General features: G+C 35.5%; 1 protein-coding gene across 6 annotated transcripts in view; it reads left to right on the forward strand.

Moving 5' to 3' along the window:
- L3MBTL3 (L3MBTL histone methyl-lysine binding protein 3) overlaps positions 1-14755 on the forward strand; it is a 76041-nt gene that overhangs the window by 28556 nt on the left and 32730 nt on the right. For all 6 annotated transcript variants that reach the window (XM_042892628.1, XM_042892638.1, XM_042892646.1 and 3 more), the window contains 6 exons: positions 129-213; positions 2379-2470; positions 6706-6810; positions 8218-8353; positions 11457-11548; positions 12051-12202. In XM_042892628.1, the coding sequence (XP_042748562.1) occupies positions 129-213; positions 2379-2470; positions 6706-6810; positions 8218-8353; positions 11457-11548; positions 12051-12202 (662 nt within the window). The remainder of the gene's footprint in view (positions 1-128; positions 214-2378; positions 2471-6705; positions 6811-8217; positions 8354-11456; positions 11549-12050; positions 12203-14755) is intronic.

Here is a 14755-nt window from a genome sequence, read left to right on the forward strand (position 1 = left end):
TCTACAGGTTTGTCTGAGATAACGGAGATCTACCTGGAAGCCATTTAAATGAAGTCAAAGTTAAATTTCACATGTCTGTTTCTTATCTATTAGACTTCTGAACTAATGTTTGAATACTTTTTATTTAGGAGGATAAATCTGAAGGCAGAATTTTGAGAGTCTCACAGAGAGCCAGAAGAAAAAGAAAAGGGGATATAACAGTTTTGAAACAAAGTAAGTTAAATTATGAAACAAAATCTCAAGTGTCACTTATTTATGTGATACCTACCTCTTGCTGTGGATTGCCAGGCTTGTTTCACCAAATTTTTATCCACTGTTAAATACAGTTTTGCCCATCTGCAAAAAGACAGTGTCAGTGTTATTTGTAGTAATTAAGTTGTAAGGACTGAAGAACTCTGAGAACCAAGCGGCAATATTGGGGATATAAAATGACTCTCGGCGATTGATTGCCTTTTACAAAGAGCCAGTTTATATATGCCTGGCAGCGTGGAGTTATATAGTAAACGTAAATGTAGCTGGTGCACAATTTAGATTTTTTTTCATCCCTCTGAAGAGTGCCAATATTAAGGGGAATCAGACCCATTTTGTTCCCAGATGTTGAAATACATGTATTAAGCAGGAGTGAAAGTTTCCTTTTTCTTTCCTGGGGGATCAATTTTGTATCTATGGTATGGCTGGAAATAGACACATTTATGGAACTGTTTAGGAATAATTGCTATAATCAGTCCAAAGGGAAATATACTGCATGAAGTGGCATAATAAAACATTTTTTAAATGAGCACTGTTTTTTCAAGCTGTTAACATGATAGATACTTTTTGGAAGATTCAGAAAATCAGTACTCACCAGAAAGCTACATGTTCGCCCTCCAGGGTGTTTCTTTTGGTATGCTGGGAGCTGTTACCAGAAGTTGCCTTTAGCACAGAGCTCCAAGTAGCTCTGCTGCACAGTATATGATACACTGATCGAGGATGCAGTGTGTAAAAAAGTTACAGAAGATTCTCTTCCTGAGATAGAATTACTCCTGAAATGTAAATACCATTTCTGCAGTTGTATCCAGAACTGGGACCGTATCAAGTATATGGGATACAAGCACAAAGCTGATTCTGACTGGACACTGCTGTCCACTGACATAATGATTTGTATAGATTTGTCTTGTTTGTTTGTAGGCAAAATGTGTGTTCAGAACCAAGCGTATAACTGTATTATTTTGCCAAGCAACACATCTCTTAAATAACAGAACAGATAACAACTGGGTTAATCACAAGTAAAATGGGCTTTAAAAGCATTGAACAATCGCTGTGGATGTGAATTTTGTTATATTTTGGTTGAATTATGTCTTTGGGAGAGTTTGGCATCACTATTGTTATGATTCACATTTTAAATGGAAAACACTTAGCCAAAGTATTATTTAAGAGGCTTATTTCTCTTGTGAGTAGCCTGCAATCAGTATCAGACCAGGATCACATTGTGGTTGATGAGAAATTCTCCTGCTGACATGAGCTTATGATCTGAATTGCTAAGCTACGTGTATGGAAGAGGCATTTTAGACAGTGAGCAGCAGAGCGGAGTGGAGGTATATTAAAATAGATGTATACATGGCCAGCCTCACAAACCATCTGTTTTTGAAGTTCCTGGCTTTTGCTAGTGCAGTTAGTGCCTTATTTTGGAGCCCTAAAGCCTGCTGCTCAGTGCTGTTTCCTTAAGATGAGCTATAATCAATAATGCATATGCAAGTGTATGCAGGTGTCCATACTACATAGCTTCTCCTTTATGTTAATGAAAAAATGAGGCTGGAAAAAAAGGACCGGTGAAAGTTCTGATGGTCTGAAAAAATTATTGTTAAATCACTGCCTTTCTGCCCAAAACCATCAAACTGTGTAGTGAGTACTGTCATAGAATAAAGTGCTTCAACTAAGGTTAAAAGAAGAACATATCATGACTGCTATCCAACTGAAACTGCTTTACTGAATTGGAATTTTCTTTTTCTGAAGAATTTTTTTTAAATATAGACCTACTTTGTATGATTTGATCTGATCTTCTTAAGTGTGTTTGCAAATTGTACATCTGAATGCTTTTATAGGAGCAATAAGAGAAAAGAGGCAGAAGGCAAAATTATGTAAATTGTTCTCATCACAAGAATGAACTTTTTCTTCTTAATAATCAAGGTTGGAACCGATGGAAATAATTCTGTACAAACCTGCATGTTCATGGTACCTTAAACCCACACAACTACTGTTTTCTTGAAATAAGTCTCAAGAAACATCACGAATGCATTTAATAAAATGTAGATTTGAGATAGATATGTTATAAACATTTCGCTTATTTTATTTTGTGAAGAAATTAACAGAGAAATCTTTTTTTATTCTATCCTTTACAGCTGTATCCTCTAAAGGGAAGCAACTGTGGTGTTGGGCGTCCTATCTAGAGGAAGAAAAAGCTATTGCAGTACCTACTAAGCTTTTTAAAGAGGTATGACTTCTGAAGTTGAGATCATCATCAACTAGTGAAGATCAAGAGACTTCTAGGGAAATCAATTGAAATAAAAATAATAAAATGTTACACTTCTCTAGTGATAAACCTATGTGATTAAGGCAATGCATCAGCAATCATGAAAGTATTCAGAATATGTGTAAAATTAGTTATCTTTCTCTGCTTTTTCAAAGAAATGTGTGGTTTTAGTTAAATACTGTCAGCTGAGACCATAGAAAACAGCTGCTTTTCCGAAGTCTGCAAGTTCTAGTCTTTCTTTGTAATTTCTGAGGCTGAAAATCTGATATATATCCTCATTTTTATGTGACATATCATTCCCTTTAAATATGCTTAGAAAGCTGTTACAAAGGTCGTCTTTCAGCTTGTTGCTTTGATTATATTACCTGTCTTTGCAGCTCTTGCTGATGTCTTATGTCTTTTATTACATCTGATACTAGTTTGCCTTGTTCCCATTTTGCCTATCATCTGATTAGATGTCACATCATCACCTCTTGCTTGTCCTTTGCCTGCTACGGTAGACTTTGTCATTTGCCATTTCAGTGGTTTTGCTTGTGCTGTCTCTTGCTCAGATGAGAGCTCTATATGCAAATCAGCAAAGCTTTCGTGCTGCTCTCTTTTGCAAAAGCTGGCAAAACATACGAACATTCTCAGCTACTGCACTTCTCCACTGTATAATTCTAACAGTTATACTTCTTTTTGATAATTCTATCCTTAACTTGGAGTCTCTTTCTTGCATCCATTTGTTTCACTTTGCTTTACACTCCAACTATTAGATCTCTCTTGCACAGAGATCAGCTTTTCAGCTTATACATGTGTGTGGCTGATCTTTAATTGGTTCTCCTAGACATTGCTGAGATATAAAATTAATTAAAAAAGTAAATAATATTGCAGTGTAGAGAATCCAAAAATTTCTAAGTGCAAGAATGACAGTTATCTGGCTACCATTTATTGTATCCCCCTGTGCTGTTCAGTGGTTGAAAAAGTGACCAAAAAATCCTGGTAAGTAGTGTCACTATCTGAAATGTAGATTTCAGAAGTGCTGCTCTATCTGTCTGAAATTCCACGAAACGCTGCTGCTGCAGCACACAGCTTTTTATTTAGTGCACAGTACTTTTAACCCTGTAGCAGAGAGAAGATTCTTAATACCAGTCGGAAGAGGCCAGGTAATATTACTCCATTTTACAGATGGACAAGCAAACCACATAAACAGTAGTGTTAAAACAAAAACAAAGAAAAACATATCCAGCAACAATTTTGAATCCTTGTTTCTTGTTTGGGTTTTGAGAATTACTGTATTTTTCTCCAGTTCAGAAGCAATAATATTCAACAGGATTTTTTGTACTCTTTGTTAAATGGTTAGCATAACGGAGAAGCCTTCCCACTATCTGTTACTTAAATCTCAGACTCACTTCTAGGCTGCAACTGACAAGATCTTATTGTTCTGAGAAAAGGAAATTAACTGACCCTTGAGTTTTGTTTTTCTTCCATCTCCAGTTCCCCTGACACAATCTTCTGGGTTTTGTCTATGTTCTTGCACCAAAAAAAACCATTTCTAATTCTCATTTGCAGACTGCTTTTATATTTACTCTTTTGTTCTTATTTCTTTCCTTAATAATGTATCTTTAAATGTTTGTTATGAAGGAAATGCATGATAACTGAGTTTGTTACAGACTTTACCTCCGGTGCTGTATGACATAAGCATAATGTACAAAATTGAAATCTGTTAAATAGCATTAAAGTTATTAGGCTCCTCAAAGTTGCTTGTTATTTTTCTGTAATGGAAATAGTGTGTTGCCTTAAAAGTATTCAGTTTGACAATGGAAAGCATTGCGGATAATTCATGTCTCATATTTCAGAAAATAGCTGGGTGATATTTGTGTCATACTGTTTGTCATACTTTGTAGAATTTGAAATTTACAATGCATATTATAGCCATGAAGGAAAAAACAGATCTGAGACATAATTGTTTCTTTTCTTTGTACCTGCTTTTGCAAAATCTCTGTTACCTTTTTGGGTACTGTTCCTCAATTTCTTGCTATTTCCAGCATTTCATTGTTACAGTATAATATTTTGTTGTGATGCAGTCTGTTGGAGCTGCAAGACATTGTATCAAGATGAGCTTGAAAAACTTCAGTTTATTGATTTTTTTTTTTTTTTTTAATACTGTTTTTACTTTCATCTTGAGGAAGTATCCATAATTATACACATAGTGTAATTTTTTTGAATTTTAACTGGGAAGAAAAACCTCAAGCATGGTGTTGCTAAGGTGAAATAACTTCTCAAATACTTGTACTTTAGTCAGCCACTCTGATCTCTCAAACTGAGCTCTCAAAATCTAACCTGTTTTTAGAAGGACTCTTCATCTATTAGCCGACCCCTTTAGGCTGACTTCAGCTGGTCTGGTTCTTCATTTCCCTTCCCCTTGACTGTGTGTTTCTGCCCGTGCCTCATACTGTATTTTTTTTCTCCTGGATATATTATTCAGATGAATTGCAGTCAGCACCATCAAAGAGATGATTCTCATCCTTTCATGTAGAGACCTACAGAGGTCTCATCTTTCTCTGACTGGTGGTGCTGTAGATGGCTGGATAGCAGGTATAATTTTTAGGTAGCATAAGCTAGGTAAAACAGATCCTCTGTTCGTGTTTCTCTGTATTCTTTTACCATCATTTACCAGAAGAATTTTGGATGTTTTGGCACATGTGTGCTCTATGTTTTTATTTGCTGTCTTATTTCTCTACATTTCTTCTTTTGCTTCTTAAGATTTTGAGTGAATGGATTATATGTTAACTGTATTTGATTTTGATTTGGTAATGCATATGTTCTTCTTGTATAAAAGTTTTTTGTTAGTATTCTAAGTTCAGGGAAAATCTGTGATGAAAGCATGCTGTGTACTGGTATCCGAAGCATGCAAAAATAATGTTAGCGTCTAACTCTCTTCTATAAACAAGTGTTGCCTCTTAGGATAAGAAAAATATGCTATATCTTGCTAATCAAAGACAGCAACAAAAGGAAGGGGGAGCACATGTAGTACTTCTCTTGTGTTTTATCATTAACTGTTTGGGATATAAAAAACTGACTCTGAATTTAGTAACTCATGGAAAACCCTTTTTGATTTTATTCAGCTTTTTTTTTCTTCTGATTTTCTTCTTTTCTCCCTTCCCTTCTTAAATTTAACTTTATCTGTAGCTTCCTTCTTTAACGAAGAACAAGGAGCATGATACAGGGAAGCTGACACCTTCCTGTTGAAAATATTCATTTCACTTTTTTTTTTTTTTCTAGTGTGTTTTTCTGGATTCATTGTAGTATAATGTAAGAATGATAGAATGGTTTGCATTGAAAGGGACCTTTAAGATCATCTAGTTCCAGCTGCCCGGGTTATAGGCAGGGACACCTCCCTCTAGACCAGGTTGCTCAAAGCCCCATCCAGCCCGGCCTTGAGTGCTTTCAGGGAGGGAGCATCCACAACCTCTCTGAACAACTTGTTCCAGTGTCTCACCACCCTTACATTAAAGGATTTCTTTCTATATCTAGTCTAAATCTACCCTCTTCCTGTTTAAAGCTATTTCCCTTCATCCTGGAACTACATGCCCTTCTAAGAAGTCCTTCCCTAGCTTTCCTGTAGGCCTCTGAAAGAGTAATAATGTTCCACTAATGCAAAAGTGTTCATGGAAAATGAAGTTATCTAGATTCAACACCTAAATGAGAAAATGATGTTAAAGAGGCAATTCCTGTATAGAAATGATACTTTGTATTTCTGCTTTACAGTTCACCTTTGATGGTCTGAGATGGAGAAAAGGCAAAGTATCATTGAGTATCAGAGTATCGTTGTGATTATTATAGAAATGCTTACCACCAGAAAGTTGTGAAAGTGTCACTGCACAGGCAGAAAAATAAATAATTTCATTGTTAGAATATTTTACAGGCAATTATTGAAAAAAGTTGAGGGCTAACTTTGTTCTCTCCGTGTGTAACTTCTTCCAATTCCTCATAGATTTCCTAAATACTCAAAAGCTTTACCTCATTCTAATATCACTGTTTTTCATTTTCTCTTTTCCTCAGTTAAGTTTTTAAACATGAAAAACTTACTTTAAAATAACGCATTAATTCCTTCAGAAACACAATAAATAATCACTGTTGTTTTCCTTGTAAAGTTATTCTGTTTTTCTTAGGTATTCTTTCAGAAGTACTGAAAGTGTTCTTTTCCATTTCAGTATCAATCCTTCCCATACAACAAAAACGGATTCAAAGTAGGGATGAAGCTGGAGGGTGTGGATCCTGAGCACCAGTCAATCTATTGTGTTCTCACTGTGGCTGAGGTAATCTCCTGGCAAGTGTTAGTTTGCTAAGAGCAACCGTGGTGCGCAGTCACAGAAGAAACTCCACTGGAAGATCAGCTGCTGGAAGTAGAAAAACGTGAAGTTTCACAACTGATTTTTAGTGATTTTATGGCAGTTTATTAGTATTTCAGTTGGTACATTCACTGATAATTTTTTTTTTGGGGGGGGGGGGGGTTCATTGCAATTGTGCTACAATTTTTTTTTCAGGTTTAGTGACTCAGAAATTGACTGTACTGACAACTTCTGCGAGTTAGTATACAGTATAAATGTTTTTATCTTTTGCTGTCTTATGAAGAAATATTTTTCATGAGAGATTTCTTTGCTTTTAAAAATGTAGATGAGAACCTATTTCTCAATTACAATTTTTATGTCTATTAAATGTACATTAATTTTTACAGTTTTAGTAAGGTTCATTTTTATGGAGAGGAGTTGTTCTATATAGTAAAATGCGGAAACAAAAATAGGTAGATGCTCTGCATCACTGGTAAACGGCTGTAATTTCATTGTTTATATTTTAATAACTTAGGTTTTTTCATTCCCACTTCTGAATGGCCCATGGTCATATTCTGTTTCTGTGAATTTCTTCTACTTTCTTGTGGATGCTGTATGTCAGTAGATGAGTATTGCTTGTGTACTGGATACTTATCAGTAAGTGACAGGTCATTTTTTATGGCAGAATGACCTGCCATAAATTCTGAGGTAACATAAATCCTGTGTAATTCTGAGGTGACAAAATGAAAGTATAAATTAAATATATAGAAGGGTGACTATGATGTTAAAAGAATTTCACTGATGACTGCAGGAAAAGTTACAGTATTCAGTACTCAGGAAGATGTGGGCAACTTTAGTCTGGATGAGAGGGATTGAATCTCCTATTTTTTCCTTCTTCAATTATTATCTTATTACATAATGGAATAATGAAGCTCTGGGGCATCTCTCAGTTGACTTTTCATCTTTAATGACAGTTCTGGAGACCATGTTTAAACATAGTCATTTTTGGAGTTCTAGTGGTATTCTCTCTCACACTGGTGAATCAGGATAGCTTCAAAGCATCATTACCTACACTGCTCTGTGATTGTGTCAGATGCTTATCCATAGTCTTTTGTAGGATTTCTGTTTTATTCTGATGTTATGCTGGAGCAATTTTAATTTTTTAAACAGTAATAGCGGTATATAGCTCTTAGTTTGTGTTTTTTACCTGAAGAGGCAGCACTCAGATTGAGAATACCTTTACTTCTTTATCACGCTTTCTTTTTTATTAAGTTATCCGATTCTAGCTTGAGCAGAGATAAAAGACTGACTAAAAGCATGCTGTTAGTATGCATAGGGTGAGGATCTTAAATCCCAAGTACTGTATGCTCTTATGCTCTACATTCTTGCTTTTAGGTTTGTGGCTATAGAATACGACTCCACTTTGATGGATACTCAGACTGTTATGACTTCTGGGTGAATGCTGATTCTTCAGACATTCATCCTGTTGGATGGTGTGAAAAAACAGGTCACAAGCTTCATCCACCAAAAGGTATTTAGTTTGAATTGAATGCATTTTCTCAGATTGGATCTATCTTTGTAATGTAAAAAAAGTTTTTGGCAGAAATGTTTTTGTTCTTTTATTCAGAATATTTGAACATATCAAATTAAACTGTGTATTAAGTCTTGCTAAAATCTTGAGATTGAAATCTTGCCTTTTTAATTTGGTGGAAATTTATAGAAAGCAAGGAACAAAATGAACCAGAGAAGTAGTGCATAAGGCATTAGGAGAGAAAGTTAAGTAACAAATGTAGACCCCAAATGAATTATTTTTGTAAGTAAACAAGCAGCATCTTGGCAAGTAAGAATCTTTTAGTAGAAGGTCTCAGGACATTTTTATTATTACATACTGTGTACATACATTGTTATAGACTAATAAAGATTGTGCTTTTGCCTTAAAGAGTAAGCTTTAAATAGATACAAAAATAGGAATGAAGAGATTGAGAGTGAGAAATGAGTTTACAACCTGAAAATATAATCTACAGGTAGTTTAAGTAAATGGCACAAGTGCGTTGAAATATTTTGAATTTGCTGTTTAATTATTTCATTTCAGGTTACATAACTATTTTATTTTGTATTGGAGTGTATCTCTATAAAACAGGCATTTCTTTAGTTGAGCTTTGTAGGAATATGAAGGGGCATGAGCTGCAGCTCTTCTGAGCTCTTCATAAGCTGCTCATTGACTTCAGGGCAAGACTGCTCCATGCTGCCACTTTCGTACTTGCCTTGTTCTGCATAACTGGCTGTATAGAAATAGTGATTTCTTGAACACAAATCATATTTTTTCTCAGGAAGTTGACCTCCAGAAGAGTAATATGTAACAAATGAGTTCTAGAGTTATTGATGTTACTAATGCAAACGTTTTATTTTTGTGGTGAGAGTTTGTCATCTTTTTTGTCTTAAATGCCTCATTTAGAAAGCATAATCTTCTGTTAATCACAAATTATTGTTATTGGAGGAAAGCTTTCTTCCAAATCACTTTAATGAAATTTCTTCATTTTCTAGTCTTTGATATGATTGTGTTTTGTTTATTTTTTCACCACATTGAAACAGTGTAGCTCTTTTACTTAGGAAAGTCATGGAGCCTATTAGAGGAGCTGAGAAAGATGCCCTGGGGAGAAATGTGGAGGTACTTGTCAGGAATCTGGTTGTCATCCTGCACAGCTATGTAATCCTACTACCATCGAGAACATAATCTTAACTTTTGAATAACAAGATAATTCTCTGGTATTTTATCAGAGACCAGCAAAATATTCTGCCCTACATATGGCTTAGCTACTTTGCTTCATCTCAGCAGTAAACTGTACAATTATTTATGAGGTTTGATTGCTGAAATCTGCTCTCATCCTTGTGAGACTTTTTTGTTGTTGTAATGCAGTCTTAGCTTGCATGTGGAATGGAAAACAAATGGAAAAGAACAAGTGGTATTGCAGTCATACTTTGGAAGGAGATGGAAGAGAAGTGAGTGTTCATCAGTTACAGATATTTTTTTAGTTTTGCAGCAGGACATCTGTGATGCCTTTGAAAATACGGGATTCTCAAAGGTTAAACAGCTATTATAGTCTGCGACATTTGAACAGCACTTGAAATAGTCAAGAGGTGACACATTTCACACATTTCAGTAGATAAGGAAATCACTTACCAGAATTGATGGTGTTTTACTGGATTATAACATATGAATTAAAATAAGTGTGCCTAAAACATATTCAACAGGTGAATAAAGGAAGAAAGCCCTATGTGCTTACAGCTCTTTATCATTGCTTTAAGTGATTAAATATTTAAACAATTCAACGTGACCAATTTGTGCAGTTTAATATATTATGAATTATTTTACTTTTTCTGTAAGAAAATATTAGAAGATGCAAATTATCAACAGAATTTTAGATTTATTTCTAAGTGCATAGAATGAAAATATGGAAAATGCATGTAGGGGACAGTTTATCCTATAAGTCCATGTGGGAATCGGTGGCATTGATGGTATAAACAGCTGTTTTGATATATCTTAGGGAGCTTGTTTAAGAGCCACTTGTGATTTTGCTGAATCAGTGGTAAAGTAAGGTAAAGTCCGTAGGAAGCGTGGAAGTTTCTTTTGTTAGACTGAGCTTTTGGGTCTTTGTTGGTTCTGAAATCAGAGCCACACTCTGAAAGTCACAAGAGAGCACTTGCTCTGGGCTTATCTGTTTTGAGTGTCAGTCAGTTCATTAAAACTGGGGGTAGCTGTGGGGCAGAGAAGAGAGAGGTGGTGAGATGTGCATTCTTGCAGAAAGAGGGGTGGCTTGTAGCTTGTGTTGCTTGGAGAGTTCTGTTGAAAGTGAGAGAGATTATAATATCAAACTTCCTTACTGCGATTTTTGATATCTTGTAGAATTTTTCTAGGATTTCCCCTAAATGTTGTTCTTTACACTGAGGACCTTTGTGTCTGGTGATCAGAACGGAGATCAAGGTCAGAGGCCAGAGATCAGGAACAGAACAGTAGTTTTGTAAGAAGTGCTCCCTGCATTGCTTTGGAGGTGAAACTGAAACTGAGCTGAAGTCTCATGAGTTCATGCCTAGCACATCGTTTATATGGTTTCTCTTCTAGATGAAGATTAGGAACAGTTTAAATGTCAGTCCTAGCAATCTACAGGAAACTAATAATGTTCAGCAGTATTTTGTTCAGGTAGTGTAAAGAAATCCTGACATTTTTGTAAGGAGGATCATCCTGCCCTAAACAAACAACATGATTCCTCCTTGTAATACCACATATGGAAAAAATAAATAAATGGAAGAGCTTAATCAACTTTCTTTTGAATTCTGTAAGCTACAATGTGTCCAGCTTCAGTTTCTAATAATCCAACATAGTTATCCTTCAGAGATTCATTGAGTTCATATTAAGGTAAAATTAATAGTAGTTTTGAAATATTTTTTCTTATGTAGTCTATATGAAATAAGAATAAATTATTAACAGTGGATAAGCTCTTCAGTTTTGAAATTCTATGAAGAAATTTACAACTGGATAGAAAAAATAATTTCAACAATTAAGATAAAATCAATTGCATTCACCTTGTGTCTCATGCCTGTGTTATTTTTGCCCTTCTTTTATGGTGCTTATTTAGGGTATAAAGAAGAAGAATTCAGCTGGCCTTCATATCTAAAGGCGTGTAAGGCTCAAGCTGCTCCTAAATCTCTATTTGAAAACCAGAATGCAGTAAGTATTCATTTGTTACTGGTACTGGGGAAAGTAGTTAGTGTGCTTATGTATGTGTTAGACTTACTACACATTTCAGTGATGGCAGGGTTCACTTCAGTTCATCTCTGCAATTCTCATCTTGTAGTTTCTTTTATTAATCTGTTTAAACACCTGATACATTCAAGAATTGTATATTAAATGAATCCTAACAGTTTGTTGTTCCTACGTCTCACATCACAATGTTGTGGAATGAGCACTGTCTTTCAGAGAGAGTACACGAGACAGAGTTGAAACTGATATATTTAATTTTAGCATCGTGTTCAATACTTCTTTTTTTATTTTATAAATCATGAGTCTCTCTCTGCTTGAGCATCTCTCATGTCAACTAATTAGGCTGGTGCCACTGTTGGAGCATCTATTTGGGAAACTTAGAAATGACATGAATATATTGATTTTGAACAGTGGGGAGATTTCTGGATTTACAGTATTTATCTTTAATTAAATGTCTTTCTCCATATAGACAGTGATTCCATCGGGATTTCGAGTAGGGATGAAGCTGGAAGCCGTAGACAAAAAGAACCCTACATTCGTTTGTGTTGCTACGGTAACAGACATGGTGGACAATCGTTTTCTAGTTCATTTTGACAACTGGGATGAGAGTTACGACTATTGGTATGTTGTTTTTGATATGTATCCTAGTGAGATGTATCAGAAACATGTTAGCTTTAAGCAGTACTTTCTAAAATATTTTCCAGACAGTACATACAGTTGCAATACCAACTTTTCCTAGATTTGTAATCATGGCCACCACAGTGTCTCTCCATGGTAGGCAGGAAGACTCAAATTTCCCTTGTTGGGTTACACATGAAAAATGTTCAGAGATTGAAGTGACTGTTTGTATGTGCTGCTACATCTAAAGCTGTTGTCTGATTTCTCATTTCAATTACATATTGAGGTTAATATTTTATTGAAGAATGTGCATCATCACAATGTGACTGGACTTAGAATTAGATTTACATATAGTTGTAAGTAGAAAGTAAGACCGTATCTTTTCATGAGGCCCTTGGTCCAATTCAGCCTGAACTTTAGCTGTTTTCTGTAATGTATCAGGATGGTAGCAAAAGCTGGTTTTATTCTTATGTATTATATGATTCTCTGAAAATTGGGACCCTAGTGTCCTTCCCTGTATTGGAGATGACCCGTCTATGTTGTTGTACAGTGGAGGGGCTTTGTGAAAAGTCAGTGCAAGCAGCAAAGACATATTATAAGCATGAAGATCCCCAAAGAAATTCAGATTTTGGCTGTTACAGCACAGGTTTTTATTTACAATTGCATATTCTTGTAGTAGATTGTTTAGAGCAAAGTAGTGTATCTTACATTTTTTTTCAGAGTGAATTAGTACAGAACAGGTAGGTCATTGTAAGGATGTGTCATGCTTCTGCAGTGGTAATTGAATTCTATAGCTGAGCCTGTAAAAATAAATGAAGAAAGCTTTCTCTTCTGTATTTGGTGACTGCTTGGGCACTGTGTCATTAAGAATGATGTGAAGAACTTCAAAACTTTGCGAGTAACTTGAAATAATAATTGTATGGGCTATCTGACAGCTAAGCTGTAGGAGAATTAATTTCTGACAAATAACCTGTAGCAGAATTAATTTATTGAATCAGTAGTGAGCAGGCATTTCAGGGAAGAACTGAGTGACAAGATGATAGGCCATATTACTCAAAGATTAGTGATTAATTCCATGACAAAATAACACAAAGCCTACATTTCCTCTACAAAGTAGCTGGAGTCTGGAAAGGGGTAAAATATATTCTGAATTCCTGGTATGTACGTGCTCATAAATAACAGTTATGCCATTAATTAATAATGAAAACAGCATTTAGGTAAGGCTTTTATGGCAGATGAAGACAGTGTAATATAACCTGCAGTTTGTTCAGAGGTGGCATAGGGGCCTCTCTAAAGCATTGCACTATGTATAGCAAACATACACTGAATTTCAAGCATAGTGATGTTGTCATGTCAACAGGCCTACCTTTCTGCACTGTTGTAATTGAGAACAGAAGTGAATAGAGGAGGAAGGAGAGAAAATAGAAAAGAATAGTGAATGAAAACAGTGATGGAATGTCTGACCAAAAGAGAACATGAAAATGCACCCCATTTATCTTTTTAATTTTGGTACCAGACTTAGAGGGGCCTTAAAAAATCTTGAGTGCATAAACTTCTCATCCATCAGTGTCTTAACAAAAAATGAAAAGTTCTGTTGGGATTACCCAGAGTGAAGGCCTTGCAATTTCCCTGCTCCTGTATGTAAGTTTAAATCTCAAAGTTACAATGGTTGCAGTAAGGAAAAATGGTTTATGTTGTATATGTAGTTGAGGATTTTCAAACAACTTTTTTTGGGGGGTTATAGTCAAACAAGCTTCATCTTTCATTTAGATTAGGCCAGTTGAACTTTTTCACTAATTATAAAGTCTTTTCTCTTCTTGAATGAATGAGAAACAGTTGACTAATTTTAATGAACTTCATGAAATAAGTATGAAACAACAACCATGGCCTAAGCATTTTAGGCTTCAAGCTTTCAACCTGAAGATGCTTTTCCTGACTTTTCGGGAGTGATAGGAAATACACAAATGGATGCAAAAAACTACCCTAGCTAGAACTAGTCATCGCTAATAGTCTTTAATGCATAGTGGTGATATTTTCAGTGTATTATAAATTCCATTAAATAGCCCTCTGGCAGTGTCTTTTAGAGGGAAGAAAAATAAACAAAATGGGCATTCATAATGGAGAATTTTGTTCTCTGTTCCACAAGCCTTCCAGTCCTTTCCATCTATCCTGTAGTTTTTGCTGAAACAAATGATACTTCTTTGAGAGCCAGAGATGTTCCGTTGGAATGGAATTTCCAATTGCTTTTAAGCTTGGAATAAATCTGGAATTGGTCTTTTGGTATCTCCATGAATTAACAGTAGATCCAATCTGGCTTTCAATTCTCCAGTCTCTTATATCTGCTCTGTTTACACGCAGATTTCCAGAGTCTAAGCTTTCTAATTATTTTTCTAGCAAAACCTGAAGCAGTCAGAGCTTTATCAGTAGTTGTGCTAGATTGTTGCTGCTTGCCCTCAGGAGAGATTGTGTGGTGGTAGTGCTGAGTGCACCGCAGCCCAGCCTCACCAGCCTCTGGCTGCCTAATCCACTTGGTCTGAGTGTGCAGAAAAGGTGCTA

The sequence above is a fragment of the Lagopus leucura genome, unplaced genomic scaffold (assembly GCF_019238085.1).
Source record: "Lagopus leucura isolate 7727_CA_CO unplaced genomic scaffold, USGS_WTPT01 Super-Scaffold_73, whole genome shotgun sequence".
Taxonomy (NCBI): domain Eukaryota; kingdom Metazoa; phylum Chordata; class Aves; order Galliformes; family Phasianidae; genus Lagopus; species Lagopus leucura.